This window comes from Symphodus melops (assembly GCF_947650265.1).
Source record: "Symphodus melops genome assembly, chromosome: 3".
In the NCBI taxonomy this organism is placed as follows: Eukaryota; Metazoa; Chordata; class Actinopteri; order Labriformes; family Labridae; genus Symphodus; species Symphodus melops.
Window position 1 is genome coordinate 16888997 of NC_136693.1, and position 22140 is coordinate 16911136.

General features: G+C 40.2%; 1 protein-coding gene across 2 annotated transcripts; it reads left to right on the forward strand.

Annotated features, from left to right (window-relative positions):
- The first annotated feature begins 342 nt into the window (after positions 1-342).
- LOC306820802 (ubiquitin-conjugating enzyme E2 Q2-like) lies at positions 343-19108 on the forward strand. 2 transcript variants are annotated; one of them, XM_079338772.1, is made up of 14 exons: positions 343-359; positions 898-1081; positions 1443-1547; positions 6808-6930; positions 7281-7334; positions 8301-8441; positions 8838-8922; positions 10627-10687; positions 10775-10865; positions 10963-11021; positions 11203-11251; positions 11368-11463; positions 13719-13785; positions 14097-14779. In XM_079338772.1, exons 2-14 carry the CDS (start codon positions 923-925, stop codon positions 14312-14314), a joined length of 1308 nt encoding a protein of 435 aa, XP_079194898.1. In that variant the 5' UTR covers positions 343-359; positions 898-922; the 3' UTR covers positions 14315-14779. The 2 variants fall into 2 exon arrangements, with proteins under 2 accessions (XP_079194898.1, XP_079194899.1); XM_079338773.1 differs by lacking the exons at positions 343-359; positions 14097-14779 and adding an exon at positions 15881-19108.
- The last annotated feature ends 3032 nt before the right edge of the window (positions 19109-22140 follow it).

The following is a 22140-nucleotide window of genomic DNA, read 5'->3' on the forward strand; positions in this document are numbered from 1 at the left end:
TTTAAGTAGTGGCTGAGTAGAAAGAGGATTCACAATTAGTTATGAAATGAAAGTGATGTCAATAATTCCTAGTGAGACCATCTTCCCGAAGGACACCACAAAAATCATATTTTCCATTGTTAAGTTACCTTGATAAATTGATATTTAATTAACTTAACAACTTATTTGGAAAGGGATATTTTTTAACAAGACTATAACTGTAAAAAAAAAACAAAAAAACAATAAGGGCAGGAAATCACTTCTTTATTCTCATAAAAAATACAGTACATTTGCACACTGTTAAAAAAAAAAAAAAAACTTTGTTTAATTTTCTTAAATAAATCGAGGACGCGCTGAATGCTGGGACTCTGCGGGAACGGGTAGATTGCAAAAACGCCATCTTTAAACCCCACAAGAGGAGGCCAGTCACAGTTTGTATACCGGGATGAAAAACACTACAGCGGAATATAAGTTCAGATCATGGAGCTGGCATGATTATTCTCCGGTTAAATAACCCATGAGGAACTGTCCGATGGGACTGTAAAGGAGATGGTGACGGGACACCGTGGGAGCCTTAAATAATTGTTGTCACAGACAGGCAACAACAATAGACGGAAAAAGACGACAACAACAACGGACTAGCGGGCTAACTCGCTAAGCTAGCTTCTTGCCAAGTACTGCGCTGATTTCAAATGCTAACTGAGAGCTAAGCTAACGTTAGCTACTTTATCAGCACATCTGCTGGCTTTGTGCTCAAATTTGACCAGGCGCTGAGTATAGCTTGGTTGCTTGTATTCAACAACACAGACTTGGACTATATTTGACGTCTTTACCACTTTAAAGAATAATTTAAGAGTGGACATTACGCAGTGGCGATAGTTAGCTAAAAGCTAAGTCCCGACTTCTCCCCCTCCCCAGCGGCCCGGCCGGAGATGAGCCGAAGATGTCGGTGTCGGGGCTGAAGGCCGAACTGAAGTTTTTGGAATCCATTTTTGATCCAAACCACGAACGATTCAGGATCATTGACTGGAAACCTGACGAGCTGAGCTGTCAGTTTAATGTTACTGGAGAAAAGCTGTTAATTATCCACTGTAACATAACGGTAAGATAAACAGGATTTATACACTTCCCTTGTTGGCCATTAGCGAGCTAAAGTTAGCTGGTTTACTTTCTAGCTATAAAGCAGGTTGACTTTTCAGCTGTGCTATCTTTTGTTATGTTGGGGGCAGGTTATGTGGAGCTAAATAAGCCAGTGAGTAGGAGCTACGCAGTCTATTACATGGATGTTTTGACGTTGTTGATGAGCAACCATCGGTGTAAGCTAATGCTGCACTCTGGATGCTAACGGCGTTAACTCCAATGTCCTCTTATTATCTGACTCTGTTAAAACCCTGAGATGGAAAAGTGTTGTTTAGATTTAATGACGTGACTGTCTTTATTTTTTTCCCGTGTGATGTCTTTAGGAATCGTATCCATCTACGCCGCCGATATGGTTTGTGGACTCTGATGACCCGAGCTTAGCGCAAGTTTTGGAGAGGTTGGAAGATGTGAGAAAAGGAAGCACCCTGGTAATTACCCAGCCTTTGTTGATGTATAAAACACGAACGGATTGATTCTGCGCACAAGTTTGTCATTTGTATTGATTGCTACCTTGTACGCTGTCTGGACACACAAACACGCACCAGGAATCGGGATGATGTTGTGATGCAGCAGTCCAGTTTACAAAAATGCACAATGAGTAAACCATTTTTAATGCACAGTTTACTTCTCACATTGTCCTAATATGTAGAAACAGTTGATGCACCCTCATTTATTTCACCGTAGTGGTATACCATACAGCTGAAGGCTACACCTAATGTCACTCAGCTGAATTACTTGGCCAAATAAGTATTGACCAGGCCTCCCCTCAGCAGGAGGCTTTTCTCTGTGTTATGTCGGTATCATTTCAACATGCTGTATAAAGCTTCATAAGAAAAAAAAACTGCCATAATGTAGTGCTAAATAGTATTTCAGGGCCAATCCTTTATTTCCAGTGTTTATTTATCTTTAGCTATAATTAGGCTCTGCTTAATTCTAAGATTAAAAAGTGAGGGTTTCCAAATATTTGTTTCACTAAAGAATTCATATAGGGATCATCAATGCTTCATCATTGTAATATGCATACTGTGATTAACTAGGAAAAAAGTGTTTACCGAAGGAGCAATAGTTCAAGTGCCTTATTGACTTTAAAGAATCAGTCATGGATTGTTATTTTTAGTACCAACTCATTAAAGACTTGCATACAAAAGAGCAAGTTGAGATTGTACTTGTTGACATGTTACTGACAGAGATCCAACATTAATTCCCCACCAGCAACACATTGGAAAATATTTAACGAGTAACAAAGATAAACCTCTTTTCAACCTGACATAATTTGATGCTTTCTCCAGCTCGGTGTGCCAGACATTTATCTACTCTTTAGCCTCGCACAGAGAAAGAGGTCAACTTCATGAATCTAGTTTTAGTGGTTGGTGAAATGGACAAAATCATAATTACTTATCTAAAAGACTTATTTTCAAGTTACTGAATAGTTCAACCAAATCGAATTTCTCTGTATAATGTTTTTTAAATGCACAAATAAGGGAGGGCAGTTTGTCCAATGTTCAGTCTGGCAGTACCTAATAAGCTTAGTCTATTTGAAAAATGTCATTGTTTTCTAAAGCAACCTGTTGGTCAACACATGAAATAGTTAAATGTTTGCCAGTAGTTGGCACCATCAGGATGTGGGGTCTGGAGGTCTCCCCCAAAACCCTTTTAACCCCAGAAATGTATTTCCTGCGTTCTGATCATTTCTGAAGCACAATAAGAGCATTTAATGCACCACTTTAAACTTATTATTTGGAATTGTGTCCTCTTTTGTGTCTTTCAATCTATTTCAGGGACATTTTCACAGAGTAATGCAATCATCTATAAAGATGTGGACTTCAAGTTCTTGTTATTCTGTTCTATTTTAGCCCGGCAGAATTCTTACAACTGTAGCTTCATACAAGTAGCCTCTGCGTGTAAGCTGTTGTTCTTTTATTTCATTACTGTATTTACTTTTGTTTGTCGACTGGTAAGAAAGTTAAAGAAAATGGTAATTAAACAGAATGCAATTATTCTGTGACAGTTGCCATTTCTCAATATGTATTCTTTTCTGTTCTGGCGTACCCGTGAAACGTCATCTTTACCGGTCGAGTTACCGTCCCAATACACAAGATCACATTTTGCCAAGAACGGTTAAAATTTCCGGAAGTCTTCTCGACACGCCCTTTTTTCCAAGGATGCGTCGGTTGGTGGCTCGCGGGAAATTCTGAGTTGAGATATCCCAGCATGCAGTTCTGTAGCCAACCATTAAACTCCACAAATTAACAATGACGGTCAGTTTCTTAGCAGATAAATAAGGCTCGTCATGATTATACTACAAAAAGGACAAACGTTGAATCAGTCTTGAGCGACTGTCTTTATCGTTACTTGAAATATTTTTGATGAATATTTTTTGAGCAAGAAAGCTCTTCAACTCCACATTGAGAAACGGCCATAGTAAGTTTTACTGCAATCTTGAGTTTTATGCATTGTTGATTGACAGTCACCATGGTTACTCACTCTCACCTACCTGCTACACAGTGATTGAGAGGAGAAAGGAATGCTGACTGACATCACCTCAAGCATGGGAGCATGGAAATCAATGCACTGATATAAAGGAGTTTACTGTTCAACATATATTTTTTTGAACTAAATTCTGGACCTCGCTGATCATTTCTCTCCTTTGTATAATGTTTCATCCTCGATTCAGTTATGACAACAAGTGAGCTTCATGTGGAGAGGCTTGTTAGTAACTTTTAGAAACAAAGAGAGAGCAGAAAAACACAGACAGCAACATTTTTAAACAACAGGGGTTGTCTCCCATCGCTGACTGTTTGTCTGAGCTCGGCTCTGTTTGACTGTCAGCAGACTGTTTAGGATAACATCTGCTTGGGTTGTTAAGAGGGTTTGTTGTTTTGCCGTCCAATGTGCTAAAACGTAGCTGTCCCAACTTGGTAAATAACTGTTTCTTACACCTTGCCGAGTTGGAAAAATCTCAAACAGTTCCATATAACAGAGATGGAGTCCATATTACAACTAACTCTGAAGTTTCGTTTTCATATGCAGCCATGAGTCCCGCTCTGTTGCGAAGCAAAAGGGGGAGGGGAAGCGTCTGTGCAGAAGCATAGAACTGCATCAGATAGAATGAACACTGTAACCCGATACTATGATACTCTCTGCTTTGGTAGATAGTCAACACATTCTAATCCTTCACAATCTCAAACTGTCATTTCGCACACCTGTACACAGAGTCTGAAATTAACTTTTTCATTCACCGGCCAAGGTGGCGGGTAGATGAAGGAATTCACTGGCCAAACATATTGTTTACATATTTTTTTAAATGTCACATCTGTAACAGTACATTTAATTAAGAACGCATTATGATCTGTTCAGATAGAATACTTTTATCAGATCAGGAAATTGAGAAATTTAAAAAATGAATTTGCTTGTTCTTATTTTTTGAATAGGTAGTTCCAAGAGCTCCCCTCTGACACCCCCCCCCCCCCCCCCAACCCCCCACATTACAACATGACAGACTATAAAATCCCTCAGAAAATAATACATTATTATTCAACATAACAAGTTCTCTATTGATTTAGCCTTGACGACATTAGACACTTCATATAATCAGCCTGATCGTTATTAGACGCGTTTGTGTCTCTGACTGCTCCTGCAGCGCGTGCGTTTAGCGCGCTCTATATTTGCAGTGTTTGTAACGCAGCGCTGTTTCGCAGAGTCTGAGTGGGGATGTTCACAGACTGAGGCCTACAGCGACTGTGACATGGCGTCGCTATCGTTATGTTAGCTGCAGCCATGGTGAGAGTGAACGGAGAAAAAGCCGACCGTTTGGTCCCAACTCGGTCCACACGGATCACAGATCAACTGTATGCGTGTGTCGATGCACTGAAAGTAGAAAGGGGCGAAAATGGTCGTGGTGGCTAGCGCTCCAATGTGTGCATGCTGAAATGTACAGTATGTGGGCGTGTCAGCGTGTTCCACGATGCTCAAAGTCATGACAGCAGAAAGAGGAGCAGGGAACAGTACATGGATGCAGCAATGTAACACATGCTTAATACTCATAGCAGAGTTTTTAATGAGTTTTTGGTTAAAAAAAAAAAAAAGTACCTGCCCTGTGGTGCATAGCCCTCTGACATGTACTTGCCAAATGGAAAATCCCCCCCGCATTTGGCTCTTGGTGGGTGTTATTTTCGTACCCTGCCTATACATACATTTTATTCGCCCTGAGATGAGGCTTAGTGGTTTTGAAATGTGTAGCCAGCCTCCATGAGCCACTGCGGGAAAGCGCATCTAACATAGGCTGTGTAAAGAAAGCACCTGAGGGGCTCAACATGAGGAGGTCTGACTAGCTGAATGACTGTAAATAGGAAGCAGAAGGAACCAACCAACCCAGCTGCGAGTTCATCGGTCTAACAGTCGCTCTGTTCGTAACCTGCAGTGTTGCGGTGCAAACATAGACTTAGACAAAACAGATTGCTCGAGATTGCTGCACAGCATCAACAAGGGTCAGTCAAATGAGTTGTTGGCGACGTGCAGTCATTGAAAAACAAATGTGGTCAACAACTTCAAATGTGTTTTGTACTTATAAGACCACCCAGCGATGGATCATGAACTCATTTATTCTACATGCCAAATCATATTTTTAGCCACACGAGGTGAGTGGAAGGTGCTAGTTTTAGACTCTGTAATAGACTAATCCTAATATTACCAACAGTTTAAGTCAACTGGTCTGCTGATTATAGAGGGAGGAATTAAAACATCAATTATAGTAACTAGAGTCAAGCATACTGTAACATTATTGACTTTACTAAGAGAGAAGGGGGGGGGGGGTGGTGACAGGAGCGAGAGTTCAGGTACCTGGTCAGTCTTAACCTGTAGCAGGTTAGTATAAACCTGAGCCAGCCTTGTAACAAACTGCTTTCATGTGCTATGTGATATATGCGACGCTATTCTTCAGAGACTGGGAGGAGCAAGTACCGACAGGCAGGGTTTTTTTCAAACCACCAAGAGGCCATGTCATTAGATAATTGGGACAACATCTGAGTTCAAAATGTGTGACAAGCAGGTTCTTATGTAAGCCGTATGGGTGGTGTGACATCCTGAGCTTAGCTTTTCATCCTGAGCCTACTTATCATGCAGCACTGTTAGTAGGACACAAACTGTGCTTTTTATAGAAGTACTGTATGTTTTTTTTTTTTTTTTTTTTTTGGGGGGGGGCAGAAGATTTTCTAGTGTTTGAACAACAAGCAAGTCAACATCCAGATGAAAATAAGAGATCAGTGTTTGGTAACAGACGAACCTTCCTTTACAAAGATACGCTCGTTGTGTCACTGACCATGCAGCCCAACTCTTAACAACCACGGTGTTGAATTTCTGTATTTCTTCACGGGTTCCTCCACAATTTGTGTTTTCCGTTGAAACTTAAATCAGAGTTATCTGGCTGAGTCTCAACACTGCACTTCAAGAAGACAAGATGACTGTTATCATTCCACCACTGCAGTTTGAAAGACCTGTAACTCTGTCTTTGTCTCAGAATTCTGATTTTCTAGTTTTGCTTTCAGGACCTATGATATTCTAAACAAAATGTCAAACCTCATGCATATTAAACTATATAATCAACATCTGTTCCTGCCTAGCTTCATTCACAATCCTGAGTGGTATATTTAACTCTGTATCCCTGTCTTCTTTGTGCTTTGCCCCTCCTAGCTTTTGCAGCAGTTAAAGAAACTAATTTGTGACCTTTGTCGGCTGTACAACCTTCCCCAACATCCAGATGTGGAGATGCTGGACCAACCCCTGCCTGCAGGCCCAGTGGGACAAGACCGAAAGGCAAGCTGCCTAGTTTAGTCTCGTCACACACATCATGTCATCTCGGGAAAATCTCTAATATTTGATTACTCTAAAGAAATACCCTGAAATTATTTAAATGGTGATGTTTAATTATGCACACTTCAAACTACTTCTGCTCAGTAAACACAATCGCAGCGTACATTTCACATGGCCTCGTGATTTAGATTTTGTTGTTCCCTAAGCCAAACCAATATGCTCTTCCTTTCATGGTCAGTAAGTGTTGGTCTTCCGTGAAGCAAAACGATCCGCAAAGCGAAGTGAGTTTCATTCACATCACTCGATAAAGCTTGAATTCAATGCCTTCTGTATGCTATGTGTGTTTTGTGTAGCATGGGACGGAGGAGGTCACATCAGAAGAAGAGGAGGAAGAGGAGATGGGAGAGGTATGTAAGCGTCTTTAAATCCAAGCACTCGTTGCGTCGCTTTTAATATTTAGTGGTCGATGCGAAGTGGCTTCATCATCCCTTTTAGTCCCTCTGAGGAATGTGTGGTGTGACACCCTGAGCTAAGTTATTCATCCTGAGGCTACTAATCATGCAGCTCTGTTACTGTTTATATATCATGCGAGTACTGTGTGTGGCCTTTGAAACAAAGTAGATTTAAGTGGAGATTCCAGTGGACAGGTCGCACTTTCAACGCACATTGTTTCATTTAAAAAGTGCACTGCGTCTTATACACCGGTGAGACCAATATGCAGGTTCAAAATGAAGACTCACACGTCCCGTCGACAACACGAGTGCAGCCGCCACCATCACACATATTGCAAGAGTTTTGAGGCAATTGAAAATTCCTCCCCGTTCATTGTCCATTGCAAGCTGCGGGGATAAACAGCGACACAGGCGAGCTCGATGCACAACCCTTTACCATCATTTGTCTCTCGCGATGCAAAATCCTGCATTTAAAGCATGGAGTGCTCTTTTGATTGTGTGACTCCTATATTGAACTTCACAAGTGACCAGCGGAGTCATGCAGCACAACACACGGGCCGTCGGTACTTCAGAACTTATCCCCTTAGGCTGGGAGCGTGAGAGAGTGTGCAAACCCTACAAAGTGAAAACAGATGGAGCTAAATGAGTGACGCACCTGAACAGAAACTGCACTTTTTGGACCTCGCTAAACACAATAGAAATCGTCACACAGGTAGATAGAGTTAAAGCATTGCTCTCCCTAAGGAGACCCCCTAACACGGTTATCATATATACCGGTGTGACTTCTATTTGAGATTTCATGGTACATGATTGATTTTGACTCGCGACAGGCTTTTCCCGATGCGTTATCTATTTTTAATGTTGCATGCATTTCGGAAACTCCCAGAATAACACAAAAAGTCTGAAACATATCTTAAACAGGACATAGAGGATCTGGACCACTATGAAATGAAAGAAGAGGAGCCTGTGGACGGGAAGAAGTCCGAGGATGATGGCATCGAGAAGGAGAATCTGGCCATCCTGGAGAAAATCCGAAAGAACCAGAGGCAGGACCACCTGAATGTACGTTTATTCACCTTTTGAGGAGTTCATGTGTGAGAACAGTGCATACACTTGTATGAAGACTCGTTTTATTTTTTTCTTCCTGGGTGGAGCTCATAGCATCACCAACTTGTTGTTTGACTCAGCTGTTAACTGTTACTTGGGTCTAAATAGAATTTATCCTATCTAAGTTTTCATTTAACAATTCTCATGCAAACATGTTAACACAGGTTTCAATTTTTTAAGGCTCCGTGATAATTTTCTCAAGACGTGCGCTTATGTAGATGTCATGTCTACTGGAATTACGTTTTCTCTTTGATGTTTGCACTCGTGACGTACAGACGACGGGGTGACCCTTGCCGAGCGCCGTCTTCTTTGTCTTCATACTTACAGTTGTTGTTGTTTTGTGTGTCGCAGGGAGCAGTGTCCGGTTCAGTGCAAGCTTCTGACCGCCTGATGAAGGAGCTCAGAGAGATCTACAGGTCTCAGAGTTACAAGACAGGTATGCACACTTAACAATGGGCCGCTCCTTGTTGAGTGGAAAGAGAACGAGCACGTTGATGCCAAAACTTTGCAAACGATATTCATCAGTTTTCCTCTCTTGATGCCGTAGATGAGAATTAGTGAACTCTGAGCATTGCAGTACAAACAGCCACACACACAGGGGCCTCTTTTTGAGTGAAAAAAGCTTCTTAATGAAGGCTTGTTTTTATGAGGTCAGATCCACCCTCATGGGGTGTGGTGGCTGTTAGCACATGCATTTCTCAAATCAGTAACCAATAATATCGTGCATTAAAAAGAGATTCAAAGATTCTAAAAATAAATAAATAAATAAAAAACCTTCCCCCAAACATGTCACCATAACATTATGTCCCCTACTATGCCTCCTTCTAATCACCAGTGCAGTGTGAAACCCCACAGAAAATACCTTGAAAAATGGAGGGTGTTAGATTCACGTTTGATTGTAACTGAATTAAATCGCACCTAATTTTAGAGGAACCACTTCTGATACGTGCTGTGGTTCATCTGAAGTGTGCCGGAGAGTAAACTTGGTTTAACTATGAATCCTCATGCCCTTTGCATTCCCTTTCAGGGCAAATGTGATGTCTTTTTAAATGACAAATGGCTACATGAAGTTGCGCATTCCAAGATTGTGTTCTTTCACCGACCGATTCATGCTCAAACTTGCTCACTGATGGCAGTGAGCTACCGCGCAGGATGCTGTAAACAAAAATTGGGCTCGGTGTCTTTTGACAGTTGAACTGCCAGCCTTGAAATCAGTGGACAACCTGCTCTACCTTCTAAACCTCCAATGCACTTTTTTTTATTTTTTTTTATTCTCTTTTTAGCTCCCTTCACCTTCCAACAAGGCTTCAGATATTCTGACAGTTAAATGAGTGTGGATACTAAATGACTTCATCTTTATCTCACTGTTTGTGAAATGAAAGAGGGTGATTACATTTTGACAGTGTTTCCTACGCTCGGCATTGGACATCTTTAGCCCCGTTTCCACCAAGCGGTTCAGTATGGATCAGAACACTTTGGTTCAGTAAAGCCTGATCCTGTTTGCGTTTCCACAGCCAACACGTGCCCTATTTGGTAGGCGGCGCTTGAACAGGATGCCGATAGCTGCGTCAGCTACGTAATAGCGTGACATCATAGCAGTGCGACACAGTGTGCCCCGCCAATAAATTGAACAAAGAGGAAAAACGCGAGTTAAGTAAACAAAGACCAACATCCATCAATTCATCGACTTTGTCATTGTGTTTCCCCCGATATGCGTTTAGCAGCGGCAGTGCACCGCTCCTGAAATATGACCGCCACTGCTGATTTTTATTTATTTTTATTGGAGAGAGGAACAGGAAAACTAAAGGAGAGGAGAAATAATTTCACGACTTTCATCGACTGTGTATTTAAACATGGCGGGGTTGTGTTTGTCTTTCAATGCTGCTGTCGTACGGGACCAATCAACGGCCTGCAGTGTTTAGCTCCACCTTTTTAAGGTCGGATCGATATTCTTGGCACCCAAACAGAAGCGTACCAAAAAGTAGGACGGTACATGTGGGTAATTTGTGGATCTTTCCCGGCTTTAGTCGATGGAAACGCTATAAAAATGCGTGCCGAGACAAACCAAACTGAACCGCTTGGTGGAAACAGGGCTTTGAGGATCTTATTCATATCCATCAAATCCATTTCTTTTTTGCAGGTATCTATTCAGTTGAGCTTGTGAATGACAGCCTGTATGAATGGCACGTCAAACTAAGGACGTAAGTACCTCCGGGACCTTGTTGTGATTGTCTTTTTGTCTTTTCAGCGTGAACTGTGGCTAATTTGTTTGATTTATTGTCCAACAGGGTGGATCCAGATAGCCCCTTACACAGTGATTTACAAGTCCTAAAGGAAAAGGAAGGAATGGACTACATTTTACTTAACTTCTCATATAAAGTGAGTAAAATGACCTGTGAATTATTAACCCTTGAAACTCCTTTGATTAGTCTTTGAAGTCTAAATATGAACGTGTTTCGGCTGCTTGTCCCAACAGGATAATTTCCCCTTTGATCCTCCGTTTGTCCGGGTGGTTTCGCCTGTGCTTTCTGGGGGGTGAGTTCGTTTAACCAGTACACTTAAAAGTTTGATCCATCCCCACGACATTTTCAAGTTGATGCGGAGCAAGTGGAAAACTGATTAGGAAAAAAAACCCTACAATTTCTTTGTGAAGGAGACTTAATTGAGTTGTTTTTATAGACATTTATCTTACATGTTATTTCTGTCCCTGCTTTAGGTATGTTCTTGGAGGAGGAGCCCTGTGCATGGAACTTCTCACCAAACAGGTATGTCGTGTGATTATTAAGCCTAACTGTATGTTATATGAATGGTTTTGTATTGTGTTTGCATCTGTTTAACAGTTTATTCATCTGATTGATAACTTTTACCCTCCCGTTTGCAGGGTTGGAGCAGTGCCTATTCTATTGAGTCTGTCATCATGCAGATCAATGCCACTTTAGTCAAAGGAAAAGCCAGAGTGCAGTTTGGAGCCAATAAAGTAAGTGATGAACAACGAGAGGTTTCACTTCATTACGAGTCAGGAGATGTACTACTATGATATTTATATTTTATATACTGCTAGAATTACATCTCATACAGGGAAAATAGTTTTATTTTTTTATACCCTGCTATGGTTCACGTCTCATACAACGCACTATTTATATTTTACACCCTGCTATAGACCTGCTATTTCGTACCGTGCAATAAGAAATCTGATGTCTGTTTATCCATTTAAATTTAGTATGCTGCAAACTGTAAATGAGTCCGACCACACATATCCCACCTTCCGTTAACTAGGGTAACTTTTCCTTTTGTCCTTTTTTCTTTTTTTTTACCCATACTCTTGTTGTTGTTGTTGTTTTTTTGTTTTTAGCTGTGTGCACTTTAAGGTGAAGCCAAGTAATCTCGTTGTACAATTTGTATGATGACAATAAAGGCATTCTATTCTATTCTAAATGTCATGTGACAAAGTGGAGCAGGTCGATAGCCTCAGGTCTAGTTAGCTGACTTTACTTGTGTGGCTTGTGTGGGAATTTCCTGTTCAAGCTAATCTAGTATTAAAGGAGGATGCGGTGTCTGTATTGTGGTGGGTATAGAAGGTGTTTGTCTTTTTGTTTTGCTCTACTCAAACTGTCAGTGAGGTCGCACGCAACGAGATAAGTTTGTGAGGGAAGTCGTTCTCAGGGACTTAAATTCCATTTTGGTTCGTCATTAGTTGACGTGTCTCACTGTCTTCAGTTTTAAGCCTCGGAGTCAGCCCTGCCTGGAGTCTTTATGTTTGGTGTTTATCCATCTGTCTACCTGTCCGTTTGTCTTCCACCTTGGGAAAGTACAATATCTCAAGAAAAAAAGCTAATTACATCAAGTTGGTCACAAACATCAACTGAGATTCAATGATGAACTGATATGTGCGTTGTCATCAGGGAATTTAGTTTCCGTTTGTTTTTTTTGTCTATCTGAGAGAGTGCTTGATTATTGTGGGGTTTTTTTGTGTTTTTAGCCCCAGTATGTGACTTTTGTGCAACAACTCCCATTTAACGTGTGCACTTAATCATTCACCAATATACTGGATATATTGGACTGTCTCCACGGCACACAGAGTGAACCTTTCACGTCAGCAGAGCAGCTGGACTCCTTCTACACAGGAAGTGTATTGATTGTAGGTCATCTGCATCTTTGTAGCTCCCAGAGCTCAATACAACACACTGAAGTAGCCTTCAGTGGTTTTGTTGTGGGTTTTTTTTAAGGGACACTGACTTGGCATGGAAATGCACACTTTGTTTTTAGAGCCATCCCTTACATTAAGATTAGATTTTCTGAGTCTTTTGTTGTTTCAATCATAGCTTGATATAAATCCGTGGCAATCATTGTGAGTGGAAATCTTTGGGGAGGCTGGGAAGAGCGCATGGAGAAAAGATTAGTCATAAGAGTGATCAAAAAATGTATGTCCCACTTTTTATCAGAAACCTATATGATTATTAAGATGACTGTCGTCAGATAGTAATAATAAATGAAGCGATATCTTACCTCTCAGTCCAGGTTTGGTTGCAGCTAAATCATCCGATGAGGACATGGTTGCACCGGAGACTCTAACCTGCCATAAACTAATAAAGACAAATAAAAGTGTGTTCTGTTTAAGATACAGTCATGATACTGTTCTTTTTTTTTTTTTTTTTTTTTTCCCATCGTTAAATCGTGTACCTTCATAAAAATACCTTTTACTTGAAAAAGCCTTGAATTCATATTAGAGGCCATCAAACAATGGTGCGAGTTACAAAAACAGTGGCTGATTAATAAAATGAGTAGCAGGTAGGTAAAGAAGTTAATTGCAAACACTGGTCCAGAAATGAATCCTAACTGCAAAATTACTGTGCGCACTTATAATATGGAAAATCTTTAGTAAAAATTTTTTTGGACGAGACGTCGCTAAAAAAGAGCTTTGAAATGAACAACAATGACAAAATGTATGTTTTGTTTTTGTTACCTAAACAAGCAGGACTTAATTGGTTGTGTCAGTTTAGTGTGTATGTGTGTGTGTAGCAGGGCACGAGTTGACAGCTCGTGATATGAGTTGTCTTGTCTAATGTTATATACAGAGGTCAAATTGAACATTTCACTTGTTTCCATGTATACACTGATGTTTCAGAGATTGTGTTGCCATGACAACTTGCCCCAAGGTCATGAGAAGGGATTGACGGAAATATGCATGAACCCTGCACTCACGTTAATTTTCTCTTTCGTCTTCCATCGTAGAACCAGTACAATCTCGCCAGAGCACAGCAGTCCTATAAATCCCTGGTTCAGATCCATGAAAAGAACGGTGAGTGTTTGTGACTCCAGTTTCATACAGAGTGCATCCCTGACCTCGTTTACTGAAACCAAATCCTTCCCATGCATCAACGCTGAAACAAGTGCTTGTACCGTGCCCCTGACAGGAACATTTACACCCCTCATGTCCACACTATTACACTCAGTTATCATTGATGGATGTATACATCATTTGTAAGAATGTTGTTATCATGATTAAATACTATTCATTCTTTCTAATGTCCTACTTAACGAATAGAAGTCACTTTGGCTGTGCTGTCAATGTGATTTTATTAATGTTTGATAGCATGACTTCAATTTCAGAGTCTGCTGAGAGTAAGCCACAGATCGTCTTCAGGGTTTTATTTGAGCCTCAAGGAGAAGGGAGCAAGTATAAAGACAACTTTTGTTACAACAGACTTACATGTCAAAATGAAAAAAAAAGGGCTTTCAAAGCAATTCAGAAATTCAGTTTTATTTTTGTCTGTATGGCACATTTCAAACAAACTCAATGTGGGAGAAGCAATGGGAAAGAGACTTAAGTTAGGCTGAGGGAAACAGAAGAAAAGAGAATGTGAATAAATAAATCTACTTGTTTTCATTTGTCCGTACATCATAGAGATAACTAATCCTATAAAAAGTCTCACAGCTTTGGCGAACACAACTTTAAAACCCAGCTTTCATTGCATCACAAGGAAATCACCAAAGATGACACAAGTCTGTTCTATCAGTCAAAGGTGTTAAACTGAGTACTGAGTTTGGCTTCTGAAGTAGCTTATTGGTCACACATGTCAGTGTGGATCAGATCAAACATCTTTGTGACAGATTAGATAGAGTTTGTTTGTTTTTTTCTTCTTGTATGCGCTTTGATAATGTTGAACACAAAACATACACAGTTATTTGGCTGATGCACATGAATGAGTGTGAGTTAGATTAAACACAGTTTTATAAAATCAAGAAATTTAATGAATGGTCTTCTTGGAGAAACTGATCTGCCAGTGCTGTTTCTCAAATCGTCGATTTTGTGTTAAACTGTAATCTATGCCCCATCACCAAGTTTGTTGTTGAAGTCTATAGAAAAGCCAAGCTTTAGGGAATTTTATCAGATTTTTACAAATCTGCGAATAAATTCCTTACCAATAGATTTCTTCACAACCGTGTTCATAAAGCTTCATAAAGGGGTTCTTTAGGATTCGGAAGCATTGCAAACATTTGTTTTGCAAAAAATCTAAAACAAAGGTTTTTTTTTCTTTGGTGGAAAAATGGCCTCGTCCACTCTTACATTTACAGCAGCTTGTTGATGTTGAAATGAATACCTTGAATACTAGTTAAAAAAAATACTGCACCACATTGTTAAATGTCTTAGGGGTCCAGGTCTGAGTCTTCTCCACTCTCTACTGTTAAAGTGGGCATTAGTGGGGACTGGGACCTACCCTAACCCATTGCCAAATAAAAAAGTTGAATGATCTAAAATTGCATATTTTACCCATTATTGTGAAAAAAAAACAATTACCGTACTATTGTAAAAGTCGGCATGGCAATTTTTCCAACAAGTGGATTTTTTTTACCAAACAAATATTTTCAATGGATTCAGAATCCTAAAGAAGCCCTAGTTTGATCCCTCACAAGCTACTTCAAGCAAAGGTAAACATTTTCAAATGTTCACCAATAAATATAAAGTACCAATAAGGTACTATTCCAGGTACGCTGAATTTGAGCCGCTCTCACAGATTTTCCTGGAGGCGTTAGATTGTTTTGGATGTTTTTGTGTGTTTTTAAGACAACTTTGTGAACACATGATGTATTGGTAAGGAATTTATTCCCGGATGTTTGCATTATGCCCTTTACTTAAGGAGAACATATGTGAATGACTTTTACGTTGAACACATTGAGCTATATTAAGTTTTAGTAGAATATAAAAGTGGACGTCTGAAAGCCTGGCTGAATCTTTTTCAAAGATGTTGCGAAATGTTGCCGCAAGCCAATGAGGTAGAAAACAAAGAATTTGCAGACATGGTATTACCAATCAGAAGAAAGGTGGTTAGTAGTAACAGATCGACTTGTTGTTTGTGTCTGTTCTTAATGCTTTGTTGTTTTTTCCCCACTAGGCTGGTACACACCCCCTAAGGAGGACGGTTAAACAGACTCTCACTCTCCTGCACTGGGACCACATGTCATTGATTATTATTTTTTTTCTTGAGACCAACATTTTTTTGTTTTTTAAACCTGAAAACCATTTTGTTCTCTACATGAGAGTTTGAACTCCAAAGCAAAGTTCTCATTCATTGACCACCCAGATACTAGCACATAAACACACCCTCCCTCCCACCCGACATTTTCATCTGCTACTCGCAAGGGTGTGTCCTTTTCCATATATTTATCTCTCTGTACATCCTTTGCATTTTACGATCTCAGTTTTCATCCTGGCATTCATCACGTACGTCAGGAAACCGGTGGTCTAATTATTGCGTCAGGTCACCCTTTTGGTTTTGGCGTTGAGCATGCCGAGGTTACCTGCTGGCTGTGAGTTGAAAGGTGCAGCATGGCTTTATCCAGCAGTCTGTTGCTCCGGTCGCTAGACTCCGCCTCTTTGGCCACAGACTGGATCGGAAAATGGCATGTAACATTTCCCCTGATGCGACACATTGGTGACTGGGAAGACAGTTTAATGTGGCCGATGGGAAGAACCACTGCTTTTTCTTTCCATGGACAGGCTCTGTAATATTGTGCTCATGTATTATCTTTACAAAATACCAAGATCCCTCCTCTGGAATAATGTGCTTCTGAGGCTTGCTCGCTTCCAAACCTCTTATCTATAAAAGCTTGAAGCCCTGAGGTGGATGGGGGGGGGGGGGGGTGGCTAAAAGGACTTCTTGCAGCCTGAATGGGACAGCCCAAATGAAGAACAACATCCTGCTGAGCTCTAAAGGTTGGAGACCACCGTCGTCATCCGCGCAACCAGCTACGGGACATCTCCCTGCAGGGATGCGTTTGGTGTACGGCGAGATACTTGAGCAGGCGAAGCAGGGGCGTGCTTGGATATTATCACACTGTAATGTAGTTGATTTTAACTCCTCGTGTAAACATGTACATTTGTATTTCTGCAAAAGGATTTAATTGTTTATAATGTAACCTTGTCTGGGTCTTTGGCTTTGCAGAGACCTGTATTACTATATACCCTTGACTATTAACAGCGAGGGCACTGCAACTTCCTGAGACCCATTTAGAATAAGAAAAAGTTTCTTCATGGATACTCTTGCAGAAGGAAACAAAAGTATGCCATGTTCTTATGTAAGCTTAATGACTACTGCTTTTTTTTGTTTGGTTTTTTTTTGTTTGTTTTTTTAATCCTCATGTTATTGGCAACATTTACAGATCCATTCCCCTCACTGGATGGCACCTCTTAACTGCAGCAGGCGTAACAATAATGGCACAGACACTGCTGTTTTCTTGCAATCGAGATGTTTGGCTTTTCATATTTGATCACTCAAACCGGATGAACCTCAGAAAAGGTCATGCAGTGAAGACGCGGTCATGAGGAGTTTTATTGTACTGAAGAAACTTAAGTCTTAACCGCTTACTTTACAGTGTAGTCACCTGCTTGATTCTTGTAGCAGGTTCACATCCTGAGCACTTTGCCAATCTGGCAGTCACAACAAACAGTCCGGGAAGGGGGGAGGAAAGAAAAAAAAAAAAAAAAGTGACCTTTGCCTTCTGACTCTTCCTTGACCTCGTGGCTGGTTTTTAAAATGCAGCCGGAGTTTGAAATTCACAGCAATAGTCTCGACCGAATACCTTCTGGCTTCACACCTGGGGAGATAACTGGAGTCTATTCCATTTTCCAGAATATTTCTGTCGATTTCATAAATATTTGTTCAGATTTGCCACAGGAAAAAGGACCCAGCTCTTCCCATTAGCACTTCTCTGGCTACTATTCATAACCACTCCCAGCACTGCTGCCCCCTCTCAGCGTGCCAGGTCTTTGATGTAATGTGAATAATATGCAGAAAACTGTTTGGATCATTCCAATTAATGCAGTTATACGTTTGTTGTGGGTGTTCTATTGTGTGGTTACTTGCATTGTTTTAAGTATATTGTCCTGAAAACCAGCATAGAAAGCTTAGTTGTGCTAATTCATACAGGCATTCCTCATTTTTTTTTTTTTTAGTTGATTTTAAGTATTTTTCTTTCTCAGTGATCTTAACCTCAGCAACCAATATCTTTAAAACAGGAAGATGGCTATCAAACAGAACAGCCTGTGTTCTACATGTGTTTGGACTTGCTGGATGTGTATAAGAGATTTCAACCTGATTTTATGATTCACCACGAGCAAAATCTCAACATGACTTAAGGTCTTTGGCATGGTTGTTAGCTGTTGTGATGCCATTGGTAATGTATCAGTCACTTCATCCTGGTCACATTGTCAAGCCCACCCCTGCATTATCTGAAGAAGCAAACTCAGGAATACATACTGCACACTCGACTTTGCTAAAGATTGCTTCAGAATTTGTCATGAAACATTAGATTGGATGCGTCCGTCTTTTGTTGGGCCATGTTACAATGATGCCTCAGCTTATCCGAGAGGTATCGCAGTGTGGTTTGCTGTTGAATTGGACACACTTAGATTTACAGGTTGATAAATTAACGAGCAAGTTTTGGAATGATCATACTATAAGTCATCGGTTTTACATCAGACCACCCAGTTTCTTTGATATTGCTGTAGTTTGCATGTCAATATATCAAGTGGTGTTTTTTCCCAAGTTATGGAAGGTAAAGAGTGGAGTGGTTGGGTTGGGTGGTAGAAGACAAGTATCAATTTCTCCTAAATTGTTTACTTATCTACTCATCAGTGCGCAGGATAACTTCTCACTGTGTTTCACTTAATGAACCATGTAAGGTCATGAAGGTGACGCAGGGACGTACAGGACATTCCACCTGTTGGGAGTTTCTTTCTAAAGATGCCAGGAGTACCATCAAAAGTAGCAGTGCAGATTTTTTCGCTGTCAGATACCCGACTATTGGAATAGCCGTAAATATAACTATGTTGTGCACTGAATAACAGCTTCTCTGACACCATCTCATATTGCCCAACTAACAGAAACCTTCTCTGCTTTGGGAAGCAACGAATTGGTCTGAGGTCCGAAATTGCCTGATTCTGGGTTCTGTGCCGTGCTTCATTAACTGCAGTGGCCGGGTTATAAAGTTATGCACTGTTAGCATGCTTTGGTTTGGTTTCATTTTTTTTTTTTTTTTTCCATTGCAAGGGTGATTTTGAACATGTAAAGTAATTTGTAAACTTGCATCAAGTTTATGAATAAAGAATTTTATGAAATATATCTACTCCTTTGAGTGAACATTTGTGGTTAATGTAAAAAGATTATTATCCTTGAAATGTTACTTTTGCACTTGATTTAATACACTACGATTTTGTTTTCAGTTAAATGCACCTCATGCATGCATTATAATGTCATCAGCTCATTTGTGGAGCTCTATTGCAGATCTACAGTTTCACTTCAAGGATCTGGCCTACAAGAAAGTGTATTTAGGGCCAGAAGCACTGACAAGTGCTTTGCAGCCATTTTTGATGGCCTGAACGAAAACTCACCAAAATTTTCAAGGTCATCAGGTCTGGCAAAAAATGTGATATTTTTGCATTCGTAAAAGAAAACGAAATGTCTTGGTAGCGTCCCCTTAAAATTTTGACCAGTGCCATCTGTTGACAACAGGAAGTTAATGCTTCTGAATTCACACTTGATACAAAGTTCATCATATCCTCTAAAAAAGGGGTATCTTAAGTTGTTTAAACTTACCTTTACTATCCAGGCCTACTGATGTACTTATGTTCACTCAATGTGTTATCTTACGTTGTTTCAACTCAAATTTACTATTCAGGTCTACTCATGTACACTGTCAAACTTTGACTTTTACACAAATCAAACTGAAGGCCTGCTGCTTAGCCACATCTCGCGGTTGGACTACCGCGGTCGAAACAAACGTTGTGCACGGGTTTGCTTCAGGCTCTTCATCACCGCTTGCGGTTTTAATTGTGTCTGTTTTTGTCTAAGGAGTCTTGTGTTATGACCTAAGCTGCTACTAGAATCCACAGGAAGAACCACTCTATACATTTTTTCCCAAAGGACTGAACTAGTCCCTCCCCACGCCTTTCCACTGTGTAAGGCTCTCTGGTGAAACTTTGTTTCCTTTGGTCCTGTGTTCAAAGTCCAACTATTGTCTTACTAGAAAAAACTGACGCTTTACAAATCAAATTAATTAAAGCAAATTTCCATATCATGCAAATGACTGAGGAATTTATATGCAATGCACTTAAAAAAGCTTAAAAGAGGAAATCAAGTGCAGCATCACAATACATTTTCGTTGTCAAAAGGACAAAGACCCTGAAAAGACCATGGACAATTAGAAATGTACATGTAATTTCCTCTTGCAATAATGTAGAAAAGACATCTACGCTCATTTTATTTTCAGTCTGCTGTTTGATTTACAATGAAGAAATCTACTTTTATGATCACAATCAACTCAAAACGTTTGACAACAAGACACATGTAGGAGCTAAAATAGGAGCAAAGGAAGGATAAACAAGAAGGTCCGGATCCATATTGTAAAGAGTGAAAATGTGTGTTTGAACCAGTTTGTCTTGGTGGGCGGTGATTTATAGCAGCCTCCTGAGGGTAATGACTGGAACAGGAGGTACTGCACAGGATTTTTGAGTGGGATGAAAATATCTTTTCCTCCCTGCTTTTTGTACAAATGATTTCTTTTCATCATTCCCCGCCTATTACTCAAGCTGTACTGTTGGTGTTTGTGTGTGCCAGAAGCAACCACTAGATGGTATCAGAGCACTCTTGTAATTCCAGACTGTGCCATATTCTCTGGAGAGACTCATGAAATCCTTCATGTAACCTGAGTGTGTGGTTGCTGCTTGATAATAAAACTCCTGTGTGTTGCTCATGTTCTCTTAGTTGAATTGAATGAATAAAAAGTTATTCATTGAGGGCAGCTGCAAGTGGAGGTTGAGATTTCCAGAAAAATAATAATGCAAAATAATCTGCAAATGATATTTTACACATTGTTGTACAAATAGAAACAACAGAGTAGTTTAAATTCAAATAAAACCATTTCATTACGTGAAATGAAAATAAAATCAATGTGTAGAAATAAAATGTCTTAAAATATACACGACTGCAACATGTGTCTGCTGCTCTTTGCGTACAGATGAACACGCCTGTGTGTATGTTTATGAATTTTTGTGTCTGTCTGGCATCTTTGCTGTAGAGTAGCAGGCCAGGCCTTGTTATGCAGCTTCAGCCAATCTGTTTGTCCAGCCTGTCGCTCGCCTCAGACACAACATTGTGAAAAGACAAGTCGAGGCTCTGGGCCCAGAGGAAAGAGTCTGTGCATCTCTGTGATTAACTCGCTGGTGCCCACACTAAGACAGCAAGAAATAGCAGATTTTCTTTCCCCTCCTTTACCTCAGGACAGAGGACAGCACACGGTGGGCTGCATTCAGAATCAGCTGGAGTTGATTGATAGCCTGAGGCTGAAAGGCCGCGTCCGTCATAGCTTGAATTTTACCGCTCTGCCTTCCATCAGCAACATACTCAAGTGTAAAAACCCAGATTCAGATTAAATGTACCAAAGAGGCTGCAAAGATAGTTGCCTTGTGCCTTGCTGATTCATCTTTCTGACTAGTTTGACTTGTCAGATACAGTATATCATCTGAATATAACAACAATGTTAGATGTATTTATTTGCTAGATAATGATTTAAAGCCTAATGGAAACTCAACCGCTTCTATCACCAGAAATGTTGTGTTTGAGATATCAATAATCTTTCAATTAAAGAACTTGCATACAGTTTCATTAGTTTGTAATGACCTAAAAGAGCTAGTAGTTACATTTACATCCAGATAAATTTGAATAATGTAGTCTGTTCCTGCTGACTCCTTGTAACTGTGTCACGTAATAGTAACAACAGCAGATGGTTTTACAGACAGCAGGAGATTCCTGGTATTAATAGCCAAGGTTTTTATAGTTGTCTGTGTGAGCCTTGTTAGAGTAAATTGAGGACACATGCACAGAGCTGCAGTAATGATGTCCTGCTTTGAAAGACGAGGCAGAATCAGTGGCTGGACAAGGACCAATCACACTGTGACTCTGGATGACCTAATGTTAGAGCGGAGCATCTGGAGAGCAATAAAACAGGTGTCGACACAACAAACACTGTCACTATACAGCCATAAAAGTCTTCAAATGCTGACACACTTTGTGTTGTTGTTGGACAGGAAAAAAAGGTTCTTTTGTCACATCAGTTAAGTCCAAACAAAGGCCTAAGTTCATGACCCTTTTAACAT